This window comes from Cyrtonyx montezumae, unplaced genomic scaffold (assembly GCF_038088225.1).
Source record: "Cyrtonyx montezumae isolate F1298 unplaced genomic scaffold, pur_monq_1.0 scaffold_19, whole genome shotgun sequence".
NCBI classification, from domain to species: Eukaryota; Metazoa; Chordata; class Aves; order Galliformes; family Odontophoridae; genus Cyrtonyx; species Cyrtonyx montezumae.
Genome location: NW_027071925.1, coordinates 6,953,879 through 6,969,877, shown reverse-complemented (window position 1 = coordinate 6,969,877; position 15,999 = coordinate 6,953,879). Strand labels below are relative to the sequence as shown.

The following is a 15,999-nucleotide window of genomic DNA, read 5'->3' as shown; positions in this document are numbered from 1 at the left end:
TAGGCCTGAGGTGAGATGGATTTTTAGGGGAGTCTGTTGAGGCTATGAATGGGCTTTGTACTGCATTCTGCACCTGTATTAGAACAAAAGGAATATTGTCCTCTAGTGGTTAACTTACTGCCTTGATGAAGATGAGGGTTGTGTAGACACAGGTGTGAAGAAAATGTACAAATACTTTTCTGATGCATATCCTGTATTTCAAGAGAAATCGACATTGATCTTGTTAGTAGCCAGAAGTGACCTCAAATTAAGGTCACTGAAATTACTTGAACCGAATGCATTTTCACCAAGGAATTATCTCCATTTACTTTCCTTTGTGGAAGCATATAAGAATCCTAATGTCTTAATTTAATGTGACTGATTGGTCTGGGGAGGCTTACAGTCTTCTGGGCTCTTGGTTTTGTGTTTGTTTTCGTAAAGCAATAATTAAATCTTCTAATTGATTCTATCAAAAACTACACTGGAATTCCAAATGAGCTAGAGTTTGAATAACTGACTTATTTTCCTTCCAGTGTCTTGTAAAACTAGGCCTGAGGCAGCAAATCTCTTCTGTGTTGAAACTAGGTTCTGGGTTTATTTGTGAAATCGTGCAGTGCTTCATAGATACATCAATGAACTGGTGGTGAAATCCTTAAGCAGTTATCTATGTTTTAATGAATCGTAATTGGGAGGAAAGTTTCTTCTCATGAAGTGTTGACTGAAGAATGTGTAAAAAGATCCTCAGGTTAGAACTGGAGGTAGTAATACAGTTTGGAGGTACAGTTCTATTAAAGATGCTAGAAGTATTGCAGTTACCTCCAGTGGGTTTAGTAATCCCTATATGATTCTTAAACACTGATGAAATTGCTGTAGTTGCTGTGTATTTTGGATAAAACGCATGCCTTCCTTCCTCATCTAATAATTCATCTTGGAAATTTCCTGATAACTTCCTTGTCTGTTGTCCTGGCTGACTTGGGCTGGAACGAGCTGGTGCTTTAAAGCCCCTTGGCTGCTGCTCTTCTTGGTGACCAAACTAACAAGAGTCTGTTTTATTTTTGGAGTGGTTGTGCTGTCTTGTGTCGTTTTTTGTGAACTGGCAATGGATTGACTTCCTTTCCCACTGTTTTCTTGTTCTGGAGTGTTTATTAGAGCAGGTTACATGCCTCTCCTTCACAGATGGCCTCATTCAGTACTCTGCAACAGCAAACATAACTACGTGACTCAATCCAAACTGGATTGAAAACAAAACAAACCACAAGCTGTTAAAGAAAATGGAGAACACTGGTAAATAATAAGAGGCCTTGAATGCCAGCCACCTTCCTTGGACTCCCTGAAAGGGCTGTTAAAGTATTGCTCAGATTTACAGTTTGTGTTTTAATTGTAGCTTTTTAATTACCAGGTGGGCTTCTGTTAGCCTTGGGCCTGTAGGAGCAAAGACACTTTTCTTCTATAGAGCAAGCTGAGGTTGGAACCAGTGCCACGTGCTTGGAAATCTTTTCCTAACTTGAGGGATGCTGTGGGTGTAGATTGGGGATGCCTGGAGGGATGCTTGGGGTCACCCTCTGGCAGCGTGAGCTGTCGCTGTCATTCTTGGCATATGCTAACCCATGCTGCTTTAAACACCTGGGTATTTCCTGCAGCAGTGGGTAGGCATCAGCTATGTGGTTTGAGCATTCATGTGTACTGTTTGAGAAACAAGCTTTCCTACCAGTTTAAATAGTTTTAGTGAGCTCCATGCTTTACTCCTTAGCGGCCCTTTTCTTTGGGGCTGTGGTTATACATCTTGCTGTAAAATGTAATAAGGCACGATGAATATTTAGTGTCTTTGGATCTGATCTGTGGGGAACAGAAGTTAATGGTTGCACTCATGCAAGCAGGTGTTGTTTATTTACACCAAAGCTAGTATTGATTTTTCTTTTTTACTGCTCACAGTATTATGTAGCATATATGTTTAAATATGATAGAAATTAAGCACTAAGAGCATTAAAACACAAGTAATTGGGAAGAGAAACAGAATGTATTAATAAATAACTAAATTTTAGGAGTTACGTTCTGGAGAGTTCTAATAACTCAACGTAAGTGGCAAATGGTACTACTGCAGAATGTTTGGCTGGAATTAAGCACTGTTTGGGTTTTATCTCTGCTTGTCACACATCTGATTTGTACTGTCTGTTCATCTGCAGCAGTTTCTGATATGTTTCTGTTTTCAAGTTGCTCTTACAGTAAAGTATGGAAGCTTAAGTATTTAAAAGCAATGCTCTAGGTCAGTGGTATTTTCAAGGAGTGTTTTCTTTGTATTCCAAAAATAATTTGAAGAATATTTTATTTTTTTATTTTTTTCCTAAAAGTGCAGTGAAATCTTACCTTAAACAACAAAACGATGTTACAGAAGGTGCTGAATTTTATTTTGTTTACAAAAAAACAAAACAAAACCTGTTTCCTTCTGAGAATCAGTGGGTTGCAGGAACGTAATAGTTATCATATGTAGCCAAATCCACAGAGCGTTTTCTAAATAAATCTTTTTTGGTTCATCTATTAATTCATTTGTTTTGTACTGCAGGTTGAACTTCAGTTTCAGTTAAATCGCTTACCCCTCTGTGAAATGCATTATGCCTTGGACAGAATTAAGGACAACAGTATTTTGTTTCCAGATGTCAGCATGACTCCCACCATACCCTGGAGTCCCAACAGGTACAAGAATGCAGACACTTTAATATCAACAATTGTATGGTAATGTGGTATTGAATTTCTCATAACAGATGGCTGAGCTCTGCCCTAGAACAGGAAATATGTCTTGCTCTTTGTTAATGGTAGGGATGGTTCAGAGAAGGGAGTGAAACTGTTCTGAATAAAACAAGAAAACTGATCCTCTGAGGACTAGAATTTGATGATTAGTTTTCCCTGTGGTTGAATGGGGACTTTAATAGGCATTGCAGTTGTGTTGTAGCTGCAGCAGGCAAATCTCCCATTCTTATTTCCTTTTCTGTTCTTCATTGAAAATATGTACATTACGGAAATGTAAATACATGTTACAAGGACTTTGCTGTTTAGGATCTTAAACATGCAGACTCACTACCGTGAGCAGTCCTTTAGTACTTTGAGTTTGATGCAGTGACCCAAATTTGGACGTATCACTGAAGGGAATCACAAAAAAAAAAGGGCACGTGAATAAGGCATTGCACTTGCAATCAGTCCTGAGATTCCTTGTGTACCCATACAGTTTATTTTATGACATATAAACCCCCACATTATTTAAACTCTTGAGAAAGCTTACAGGAATGCAGCAATGCAATGAAAATAGTTCATCTTCAGGAAGAAACTTGGGGAAGAAATGAGGGTTTGTGGCTCAGGAAGTATGGTCAATATTCTTGGTGCATGGGGAAGGATTAAAAAAAAGTTTTTGTGCTTTTACACACCAGGGAAATGAGAGGAATGTGGAACTGATAGCCTGTGCAGCATGCAGGGAGTTGTGTGATGTCTTGAAGGTGCAAATTAAAGAGTGTGGTTGTGCTGCAGTACAAAACAGAAGATAGCTCAAGGATGAGAAGGAAAGTGATCTAGGCAGAAAACTGAGGCAGCTAGAAAATGTCTGACAAAAGTTAGTAGAGAAAGTTGAGTTTTCTTTTCAAGTGTAAGAAGAGCAGAGATGATAAAAGGGGACTGATGCGGTGTTCTGGGTGGGGATGGTTGCTACATGCATCAAAGCTTCATCACTAAAGGCTGAAGGAAAGGAGCAGGTTTTGCACAGTAATGCCACAAAGCTAATGAAGGACAATGACAATCTGTTCACTGACTTAATTAAGTTTTGGGTAAATCTTATAAAGAAGTATTATTTAGGAATGGTTTGGAAGTAAGCAGTATTTCAATAAGGCAAGCTAGCTAGAACTGTTTTTCTGTTTCATGTCATGAAATGTATATTATCAAAAACTTATGTAGTGGTTCTTGTTGTATAATTTATTTCTATAATTGTTTTGTACTTTTAATGTATGTAAATAATGTATATAATGATTGCTGTTAAGTTTAAGTCAGCATAATGAGCATGTTTTTTCTCCCCCTGATGGCTTGGTTTGCTGAAACTCAGAAATGTCTTTCCTATGCTTTCTTGTATTCTTGTTTTATGAGTATTGCTTTCCAGTATTCCTTAGATTCCCTTGCAAGCTTTTTGTTCTTAAAGGTTAAGACTTCAGTCAGCTCCTCTTGACTTTAGTCCCTTTTGGTAACAGAAACTTTCCTCATTTGCAAGAATCATAGTGCTTGCACCAAAGCAGATTATGTTACTGAAGTATGGCCATATGTGCAGCAGTGACAGGTGTTTTTTACTGTGTGTATCTACTTTTAAATCAGTCACTGGGAATACTATAAACTGTCTCTACAAATTTTTAACCTCTTATGCTCATTGGAATTTTCTGAAATAATCTTTCTGTTAATGCTGGCATTGCTCACTGGCTACAGCAAAGGTCCTCTTTTAGATTTCTTTTGCATTAGAGGTATATGCCTTAATGATCTCAACAGGGGGAAAAGGAAGCCTGTAATTGGTGACTACTTATTTTTTGTTGTTCTTGTTTGATTTTTGAGATTCATCCTAGTTCATATTTACCAAGCCTGAGGTAATATAAATGTTGACTTTTGAAGTGACAATGTAAATACTGCCTGGAGTAAATGTAGCTAATGTTACACTTTATATAGTAATGGTAGAAAAACATTGATGTCTGCTTTCTTGTATTAAGTTGTGGTTCCACATGTACTTCTGTCTGAAATGCACACTACACAGGCTAGTTATTGTTAGTCAAGATACTGTAAATTGAGAAGTAGTTGGATTCCCTTTGCAAAAAAAAACAAATACTGATTTATTGCAAATAGCATCAAGGTTTTGTGTTGCAAGGATGTTATTATTTTGCTAGATCTGTTAGTTTGTTTTAATGTGGCTCAGAATAAACAGAAGCAATACATTAACATGCAGACCTTCATGAAAGCTTTTGAAGTCTTTCCTCATTTTACTTATTTTTGACTGTGAGTTGTCATGGGTTCTGATTTTCAACTCTTGCCTCCATTTGTACAGACAATGGGATGAGCAGTTGGACCCTCGGCTAAATGCTAAGCAGAAAGAGGCTGTTCTGGCTATCACTACCCCACTTTCAATACAACTGCCTCCTGTTCTTATCATCGGTCCCTATGGGACAGGAAAAACGTTCACGCTGGCTCAGGCAGTCAAGCACATACTCCAACAACAGGATACTAGGTGAGGTGGGGCACTAAGTAGAGCAATGTGTGATTAGCAAAGAGAGTACCGTTTTTTATTAAACTCAAGTTAAGGGTATCCACCCAGCTTAAGAACAACCAAAACCCAAGCCATCTGCCATTGATTCGAATGGTAATTTTGTAGTCCTAGCCTGTATTTTCCATTTCAAAACTATTTAAAGTTGACAGTATGGAGAATGACTGTGATTTGCTCAACGTGGAACGTTGTGCAGTGTATTTGATAGTAAAAGCTGTTCCTTACTTAAAATCAGGTCTAGATAAATAACTGCAAAATGATTGTTGGAAAACTGTTTAAACCATTATATAACTGAAGGATTTGAATTAAAGGGCAGAATCATGCAAGCTAGAGTAGGTCAGTGAGTAGTTTCATTAAGAGAAATGTACAGGAAGATGGCCACTGTTTCCTTTTTTTTGTACTCTACTGCTTTGAATTGTTTTCTGTTTCTTCATTGCTTTTTTATTTGCACCATTTATTCCAGCAGGATTCTCATTTGCACCCATTCTAATAGTGCTGCTGATCTCTACATAAAGGATTATTTACATCCATATGTAGAAGCAGGCAATCCCCAGGCAAGACCTCTCAGGTATTTTTTAAGGCTTATTATGTATCTATAAAATACTCTTCTTAAGAAAAGGTGTCTATAAAAATAATAAAAAAAAGTTAAAGAACTTGTAAAAGCATAAAAACATATTGGCATTACCAGCACTGATTTTAAAAATAAAGACCAAAAGGAATGTGGTACATTGTCAACACTGTTTTGTGTCATTTGTTAAATAAAAATAAAGACATCCTTTTTTAAGCTTTTATTATTCTATTGATAAATGTGTTGTTCCTAATGAGCAAATTTTTGATATGCTCCTCTAAAAGCAACTGTGATAAAATAAATTTAACTGTATTTTAAATTCCAGAGGATTTTGACTAATGCTTATGGTTTGAAATCTGGGGCTACTCACCTGGCTTTCTGAAGAAAAAATGTCATAGGAGCCAAACATTTAGAAAATCATGTTTTTAAAAAAATCTACTTTGGCCTCTTCTGATTGATTGACTTGAAGTAATTGTTTATGTGATTAAATGTGCTCACCATGGTTATTTTGGAGGAGTTACTTATGGAAGAAAATGAAGTGGAAACCTAAAGCACACGAGGAGTGAAATGTGCATATAAATTGTGAGGCAGTATTTATTTCTGGGCAGAAACTCACTCTTGGGAATATTTGCACAGATTATGTGGTGCATAATACTTCTAGCTTGGTGTGTGTTTTTGAATTATGATGTTCATTTTCTAAATGCCAATGTGTGAATTTATTATACTATGAAGAAAATGATTCGTTATGTTTACTTGTTAACTACTAAGAGCCATCCTGGATTTAAATTTTACCTAATGTCCGTAAAGCCAAAGGAGTTATGTGAAAGGACAAGATGTACAACACATGTAAATTCTGGTAGGTGTGCTGGCTTTAGTTGCCATGTGACAGACTCTGAGGATCTGGCCAAAAAGAGAGGGCAGTTTGCTTGGAAAAGTTCTCTTGGATCTGGTGTATTTTGACACAGATTGTCTTCAGGTGCTTTGTAAAGCACTTTGTGCTGAAAAGCATTATGGTATCTTATCCTGTAGTGGGGAAAAATGTGTGTTTACGCTTTCAGGAATATTGAACTGTGATTTAACAGTGCAAGGTGTTAGGTAGTTTTGTTGTGGTTGCCAGACTTCTGCTGCCTTCTTCATGTCCTATATTCTATTTAGCACAGTCTCAGACATGCTCAAGAAAAACATATGTAAACAATTTATTTTCCATTAATGTTAAATATGTATATACATATTTGCCAAGAATATATAATGCAAAAGTATGCAAAAAGCACTGAGTGTTAAAAATAGAAAGTAACTTTCAGAGTAGTTTTTATGAATACTTTAGAAAGTACTGCTGTGAATTGTGTGACATCGTTCCAATAGGCATGATACCTTTAGAAGAAGTTCTGGTTTTGGAAGATAGAGGCACCTCTCCAGTTCTGTGTATGCTTATAGATCCACCAAGTATGTAAATTACCTTAAAAGTCTCACATAGCTTCCAAGCAACTTATACTTGGGGAGCCTAACTGCCTTCCAGCCTAACATGCCGACCTTAATCTTCTGATGTAGCAGGAGATAAAAGGTCAATATCTACACTGAAAGCTAGAGCAATGTGATACTCCTAGCATAAAATCAATTCTTGTTCTCTTACCCTTCTTATTGGCTGTTGTCAAAATGCTTTCATATTGAAATCATTACTGTTAGTTTAAACAGGGTGCCCTGAGCCTTTTGCTGCTGCCTAAGGGAAACAGAATGGGCACTTCCCTGCTTCTGCTCCAAGCAGGGTGTGCTGCTTGCAGTGTTTGTGTTTCTGAATGGCTGAGTAGTTTGTTTTAGATGTTTTTTATTTCTTGTGCAGATATGCATTGGTTAAACAGTATCTTTTCTAAAAACATCCCCACAGATGAGTTGGGAGCACCGTAATACTTCTGTTGATTTTAAAGAGGGAAAGCTTAATTATTTAGTATTGGCTGACTACTGAGAACTGTGTAAATATTTTGGGAGGGTTTGATTAAATACCATGTACTGAATTCATGTATAAGTTTTTTTTTTTTTCTAACAAATAATTATCTCTACCCTTTGGAAAACATAAAGGCGTAATGAACTGCAGAAAAAATAGTGTTGTATCTAAGCTCTGCACCTAAATAAAATAGCACAGAAGCCAGGAGACCAAGTGCTCAGAGTCCTAATGCCCATCAACAGATTTGTGTCCAGTAAAAAATAAAAAATAAAAATGGCACTGGTTATGATTAGGGAAGAAAAAAAAATAAAATTGTTCTACCAGTGTAAGATAATGCTGAGGTTTTTCTGGAAGAAAAGAACCCAGTTAACCTATGGTTAGGAGAAAAGAGCCTGCAATTAAATGCTTCTGTTCCATGCTAAGACTCTTAATTTTTTTGCATGCAGAAGCATGCGGTGTTCAAGGCTGATTCAAAGCAGTGGAGGTGGTAATTGGCTTCCAACTTGTGTATGCTTTTACTCTGTGGCTGTGCTTGTCTCTCTCCATCAACTGCTGGAGCCCTTGGGAGGCAGCTCTGGCAGTAGGCACTGCAGGCAAGTGCTTGAGCTACACGTGGCACCTAAATCCCCACCTGGGAAGCATACAGATTTCTCTCTAAGCAGTGATTGAAGTGTCTACAATTTATTTATGTATTTCGGATTTACTTGTATCCATTTGTATGTTATGAAAACAAAGGCAGTTTTGTTGGAAATAGCCAGATGTCACTCTTAGATGTAAAGATGGTGTTATTTTCCATATGAAATACAGATTCTGTGTAAGTTAATCCATGTACTGAGGATGTATATTCAGTGCTTTTGTTTGCAGAAGATTTTAGGGACTCAGTGTTATGGGGCTTCTGTTTCAGTAAGGTTCCTACTGTATTTGTCCATGATTCCACTGCCTGTTTGGGTACCTTCAAGCTTCTAATTTCTCCACAATTAAATCTTGAGGTGAAGTATGCAGTGTGAGAAAGTACACTTGCATGAGTGTAATGGCTTAGTTTTGGTTTTGTAACTGCAGTGTTTGTGGCTGCACACAAACAGGAGGAGTTGCAGGCTCTAAAGAAGAGGTTGGTTTAGTGGGTCCTGACTGCTGGCACTTGGGGCCTTTGCTCAGGGAACCATTAGGAGGAGAAGTTTGGTTAGTTGTTCAATCAGAATTGAAGAGTATGTTGCAGGGTGAGATGTTTTTGGACTGTGTTGAGCTGGTTAAAAATATTTGTATATATTGTAATGAGTTCCTCCAGCTTTAAGAAAAAATCTTGCATTTACAGAAGGTGCTATTTGTGCAGATTGCACACAAGAAGTCCCACATTCTGCCTGGCTTACTTATATCCTGACTTTTCCCAGGCAGTCACATCTACCTGCCAGGTGCTTTTGTGGCAGTGGTGCGTATTAGCTTTGGGATACCTTTTTGATCTCTCATCAAAATAAAATAAATTCATGGGTAAGCAGCAGTGCAGTTTGAAACACTGTCAGCCAATCTTTGAGTCACAGATAGTTAAATTTGTGTAATGAAAGACAGTGCATGGTATAATGATGTCTAATAACCATAATATTTTGCATTTCAATAGCACCTTTCATCCAAGAATCTCAAAGTGCTTTACAAACATAAACTCACAATAAACTCATTAATCCTCACAGTACTCCTGTGAGATGGTAGGTAAGTATTATCCTCAGTTCACATTGGGAATGAATCGTATAAAAGCTGGCTGCAGTGAAGGGAGCAGGGTTGTTGTGCTCCTGCTGCCTCCTGGTGGTCCGGTTCTGACTGTGTTTTGCTGCACTGCTGTAATAACAGCGTACCCGATAAAGCTGATCAGTCTGATGGCTGATGAGGAATAAATTCAGTGATCACATTGGAAGGTTCTTCCTCCTGAAACAGTCTATCAGTGCTGAACCCAGGCTGAACTGGTTATGTTTGATCACTGTCAATTTTGGCATGTTATGTGGAACTGAGCTGTGCTTTTCCAGTATGAGGAGACATATGGTATCCGAAGTACAGCCATTGCAATCATGTTTTGCACTTGAGTGCATAATTTCACTTGTTCAAATATTTTATTAATGATTTGGGATTTGTAATGCGAGTGCAGAAGAAACTTAATCAAAAAGAAGTAATTGATGAATAGATGAACAGCACTGAATCCCATATTCAGAACTTAAATTATTTTAAACCATTTCATCTTAATTTGCTTTGGAAATAAGTTAAAATAACTTCAATTGTAAATAAGAATGTATAGTAGTTTCTTGTAATTTAAAAATTGTACTTCAGATTTGCAGTTCTGACTTGATACAGGTGATGTTTTTGAGGAATGACACTTAAAAAAGCCCTTTCACATCTTTATCCAGACCCTCAGCTGGTGTGGTTGGGTATATTTCTGTCTACCTGTGTGGAGTTATTTGTACTTTGTCTTCTGGGGCATCATCTTTGTGCCTTCCCTGTTCCTCTTCCTTTTCAGTTGGGTGGGCTGTAACATTTCATCACTTAAGAATAATTTCTTGTTGATCTCGTGATATGATTAAGAGTACCCTAAGTCTCATGGAAAGATATTTCATGTTCAGTGCATTGCTGACAGTGTCCCAATATTATAGATGAAGAAAACTTTCCTTTTGGTGCTGTTTTATCATTCTTTTATTAAGTATATCAGAATTAAGGCTCTTCATGATAAAGCAATGAATTTAGATCCAGTTTTGTTCTTAGAAAGCATACGATATTTATTAAAAGTAGTGCATGATTTTATTAATGCCTTAAAAAGAAACACAACAAAACAATGATCATATGGATGTAACTGATGAAATGTGGAGACCACAACTCTGTCAGGTTCTTGACTATTGGCTATTATTATATTTTAGTTAGGGAAATACACGCACACACACACACACACATGTATATAGTGAGTTTATGGACAGAAAAATGGTGTTGATGTGAAGGTCACAGTACCTAAGTGTAGGAGGAACTTAGAGATTTTCATGTGTGATTAATCTCTGGTAAATATTCATATATGTAGTATTGCTCTGCAACAAATAGTGGAAGAAAACCAAGGTATTTCAGTATGTAGTTGTGCACAATAGTGATGATTTGCTTTTTGGAGACTTTAATTTACTAGATTACTAGAATTTGAAGCGTTAGACAGTTGCTATGTTTCAACTGTACAGAAAATAAGCCTCCTTTTTCTTTTGTAGGGTATATTTCAGAAATCGCTGGGTAAAGACTGTCCACCCAGTTGTGCATCAGTACTGTTTGATTTCAAGCACACATTCCACCTTTCAGATGCCACAGAAAGAAGATATTCTTAAGCAGCGAGTAGTAGTTGTTACTTTAAATACATCACAGTATCTGTGTCAACTGGATCTTGAACCAGGTATGATAGTTGTAAACAAGACCCAACTGTAAGGTGCTTTGAGAGGTGTGTGTCTTTCCAGCATCAGTGACAAGTGTTCTTTCTGTTCCTTACTCAGGTTTCTGAGCAGCTGAAAGTTAATGTTAAAAAAAAGTTTGTTTTTTTATGAAAAAAATGTTCACTAAAATGCTGCAAAATTGATGGCATTTGAGTTAGCCTTTTGCCTACCTATTTTTTTTTCTCCTTTTATAAATAAATTAATAAGGAAGAGGTATTGTGTATGAACTGGTGTTTGTGAGATCCAAGAGGGGAAAATTCTGTTTGAGATCTGACTTTGAGTATTCTGCTCATTAAGGTCGAGCAGGTATGCATAAATAACGTGGAGAGCTCTTCTTTTATGAGCTTTACAAACAATTCCCACTGATACCAACCCACGGTGGTACATACAGGTTGTTTTGTAAGCTGAAATACCTTTGACTGATTTACTGGAGCAGAGGCTGCTTGGGGTTAATTGTTTACTTTATCTTCAAATAATATACAAACAGACAAAACCATTTATCTCCCATGTGTGTGCAGAACTTACCTTTCATGGAATGTAAGTCCAGATTTTTTCATAGGCTTGTTATCTTGAGCATAGATTTTACCCCCACCCTTTTGTCCAACATTATCATAAGATTGAATTTAAATTTTCACTCATAAGAAAGTGGCAAATCTCTATGCTACTGCTGGTATTGTTGACATTCAGTTGACCAACAGTGGATTAGAAAATGGTTGCTGTTGTTTTTAAGTAATTGCTAGCAATTCATTTGTATAAGCTGTCCTGATATTTTTTTTTCTAGTTTTCATTACTATCAGAATACAGAACTTTTAGTACAATTTCTTACATTGTTGTCACTGTTTATTTTACCATATCTCTAGTTTCACTTATCTGCTGTTATCTCTGTTTTACAGGTTTTTTTACACACATTCTGTTAGATGAAGCTGCGCAGGCTATGGAGTGTGAAACTATTATGCCTCTAGCATTAGCTAATAAAAACACAAGAATTGTCTTGGCTGGAGACCATATGCAGGTAAAAGCTGTAGCATTTAAGTATAATTCCAAATGTATATGTAGTATGTTTGTTTTTTTATTTATTTACATAATAAACTTCTCCAAGTGTCCGTGGCATGTTTGGTAGATTTGCCTTTCCTTTTCTTGATGATTCATGATGGCAATAAGGAAGACATTTGCATTGCTATAGTTTTAAAAAAGAAAAAAAGAGGAAGAAAAAAAAAAGCAATAGAGCACTTTTGCCACTGTAGAGTAGCTTTGCCACTTACTACAATCATCTGTGTCGTCTCCAAAGTGCTTTGTAAGAGGATGGTATTCTTACCAGTCCAGGCTCAAGCTCACGAGTCCCAGCAGGATGGCTGGAGGCACTGTGGTCTGTATGTCCCTGGCTACCTTTGTAAAGAGCTGTTTTGTAGCTCGGGTTCTCATAGAAGCTATTCTGAGAGGCATCTACATTTCTAAAACTAATACCTGAGAGTAAACTATAATAAACGCAGATTCTGAATAACGTATTCAAAACATCAGTAGTTTGGCTTAATTTTTGAATTTCAATTTGAAATTACTTTCTCTGCATCTTTAGTTCTGTTTTTCCTGCTATCTTAGGTGATGCTTTTGTTGTTAAACAAGACCAGTAATAGTGTATTGGTCACTGGGCTGCCTTTGTTTTACTTGTTTCCAATGAATTTGTTAGCTTTCTTTGCTTTTACAAATTTATCCTATTCTGTGGATGGTAGTAACCTGTCTGTAAATGGATCCACAGCATAATTGTTAATGGCATTCAAAGCACACTGTGTCATCTTTTTTAATTTCTTATTTTTTTTGTCCATGTAACTCTCTCCTTTGTGTTATTCATCTTTGCAACTCAGGAAGGAAAGTATACAAGGTTTCTTCTCTCCTCTTTACCTAGTTACTGAATGTTTTATTGTTACTGTAAGCACAGCTGCTCTTTTGTCACTTTTACAGTAGGAATGGGCATTTCTCTGGAATAGTTAGAAAATGCTTATCCGTGTGTCTTCCCAATATGAATATACAGTGCAAGTTTTATTTCTATTTTGATGTAAAATATGTGTCTTGGGAGCATGAAATTCTAAATCCACATATTTAGTTACGTTTTCTTTGTATGTGTGTGTCTATTACAGCTCAGTCCTTTTGTCTACAGTGAATTTGCCAGGGAAAGAAACCTTCATGTTTCATTGCTTGATCGGCTCTATGAGCACTACCCTGCAGAATTTCCATGCAGGATCTTGCTGTGTGAGAACTATCGCTCCCATGAAGCTATCATCAAGTAGGTGTGAACTTTTTCACTGTATCATGCTTTGACTGGAGTGAGTGAACAAAACATATAAATTTTTTTGATATGCCAAGAACAGCTGATGAAGCATTTTATATTTCTGTAATGAAGTCATAGTTGTTTCAGAGTCAGTTAGTGGAGTAATTCCTTGTTACTGGATTGAAATTTGGTCTCCTAGAGCAGAGACTGAAGAGTCATTTAGGCAGATCTATTACAGACCCTCTCATTCAAGGAGAGTTGCTTTGGCTACAAGACAGGCATGCAAAGCCAAAGAGCTAACTTTCCCTTTTTAACCATTATGTAATATTTTCAGTAGGGTCTGTTATTTCCTTAAATAATTTCAGACTTTTAGGTAGGTTACCTTGGAGCAGTAAAATATGTGCAATATAAAGAACGTACAGATGTACAGCTATGAAGAGGAAAAAATAGGTCAAATTTTGTGTATGTTTGCTTCTTCTTTCAAGACGTTAATCAGTGGTTTTGCATTTTTATGCTATGATAAACTAATGGCTGCTAGTGTAATGTAATGAGCTCATCCATGAGCTGTGCTAGAAAGAATAAGTGCAATCATGGGGAAAAATGCTAAAGTTTAAGTCCTGACTCAAATATGTACTGAGGGGATATTGTGTTGGTATCCAGTCATACTAATTAGGTTATCACTGTGTTCAAAGCAAAAGCAGGAATATTTAAATGCACTGGGGAATCAAAAATGAGAATGTAGCATACTTTATTTCACAGCTTGATCTCTTTTTTATTTCTTACACATTCTACACTTCTTAGACATTTCCAGAAATTTTAAGTTAAAAATGAGAGGGAATCTGAAAGAGTAGGAATTGTTTAGATGTCATTTCCGTGAAACTTGCCTCAAACTTCAGCACTTGAAGTTCAGACAGTGTGTTCCCAGAGAGATCCACTGTGTTGAACACCGAGGTAAGGATTGCAGAAGTACCATTGGGGGTAGTTGGCTGAGTCAAAATCTAGTGTGTGTAATGCTGCTAGAAAGTATTATTGTGTGAAGTGAAACATGCTCTAACAGTCCAACTGTAGGGATTCTGTCAAGTTTTACTTCCTTTGTAATGTGGAATTTCCCTTGATATCTTAGACTGTGACATTTATGACAGAAATAAGTGTAGGAAGATAATTCCTGGTGATCTCATTAATCGTGTCTACCTAATGGAAGAGGAGAGACAGAAAAAAAAATCATGAATGTCTCTGGAAATGTAACTGAAAAAAACAATTCTTATAGAGAGGGTGTTCTGTTGTTTAATGAGAACTCATTACTGAGGATTCATTTGAAAAACAAACTGGTATGGCTGTGCTGCTTCAGAGGGCATCCTTGGAGATGGTAAATAGTGGTTTTCCTTAGGAAGAATTTTGCTGTTGTGTATTTTACTGGTGAAATTCTCATGTTAGTGAGCTCATATATAGGCTCCACATTTTATTCCATTTTGCCTTGTTGCAGTTACACATCTGAACTTTTCTACGAAGGCAAATTGATGGCGAGTGGAAAGCAGCCAGCGCACAAAGATTTCTACCCTTTAACTTTCTTCACAGCACGTGGGGAAGATGTGCAGGAAAAAAATAGCACGGCTTTTTACAATAATGCAGAGGTAACTCTTCTTTGGCTTTGTTCTCGATTTTTCTTAAAGCTGACATTCCCTCATGTTTATTGGTTTATGCTCAGCGTGGGTGGAAAGTATGCATTGTTGTCTAACATGAGAGAGAAACGTGAAGTTTGTTAAATGTGAAATAGTGAACGTGGCAATTGTGGTAAATGTTTCCACTAATTTATTTTCCTTTTCTCTTTGCAAATTGCAAGCTACTTACTTTTTCTATCAGGCTCGTTCTTTGTGATGTCTTTCCTGATAATTTTTGTGACAGTGATGGATGTATCTTAGCAACTGAGAGTAACTGCAATTTGAAGTAAAACTTAAATTTCTTCTACTGTTGTAGAAATGCTCCCACTCAGATAAGAGTCCTCTAGAGTAACATTTAATATTTGCTTGAATATGTTTAGGATTGGTGTCTTAACTGATCATGTGCAGATACTCTTTTTTTCAATGAGAACCTGTCTTAAGATATTTGTTTCCATACCTTTATGGGTATTCAAACAATTGTTAATTATTCCTTCCCTTGAGTTTAAGAAAAAGACCAGATGTGGCAATATTTTTAATAGGCATTACTTCTGGAGCAGCCCTTGTAATGTTCCTGTTTTGTCTCCCAGTGTCAGAGGTGGATACTGGCAGTATGGCAGCAGAGGTTGAACCTTCCCACCAGTACTTCTTTACATGTTGTTGCCATGTGACAGATGGGCAGGCAGCAGAGGGGCAGTCTGACACAATGGGATCTGACACAGAAGTGTGGATGGAATAAAGGGTTGGAAGTGAAATCCTCCACATGGGAAAAAGTTGGAAATAAATTGAAGGCATTACTTTTGGAATGATGTATGAAGATGCATTTTTTCCAGTCACTTCAAGTCAGGGGAATTTGAGCTAACTCCTTCCCCCCCACACACTA

At 37.0% G+C, this 15,999-nt stretch overlaps 1 protein-coding gene across 5 annotated transcripts in view; it reads left to right on the top strand.

Moving 5' to 3' along the window:
* HELZ (helicase with zinc finger) overlaps nt 1–15,999 on the top strand; it is a 72,394-nt gene that overhangs the window by 33,790 nt on the left and 22,605 nt on the right. For 4 of the 5 annotated variants that reach the window (XM_065735407.1, XM_065735403.1, XM_065735405.1 and 1 more), the window contains 7 exons: nt 2,540–2,670; nt 5,039–5,218; nt 5,718–5,822; nt 10,983–11,161; nt 12,092–12,210; nt 13,331–13,476; nt 14,945–15,092. In XM_065735407.1, coding sequence (XP_065591479.1) covers nt 2,540–2,670; nt 5,039–5,218; nt 5,718–5,822; nt 10,983–11,161; nt 12,092–12,210; nt 13,331–13,476; nt 14,945–15,092 — 1,008 coding nt within the window. The remainder of the gene's footprint in view (nt 1–2,539; nt 2,671–5,038; nt 5,219–5,717; nt 5,823–10,982; nt 11,162–12,091; nt 12,211–13,330; nt 13,477–14,944; nt 15,093–15,999) is intronic. The other variant, XM_065735406.1, reaches the window with a different exon arrangement.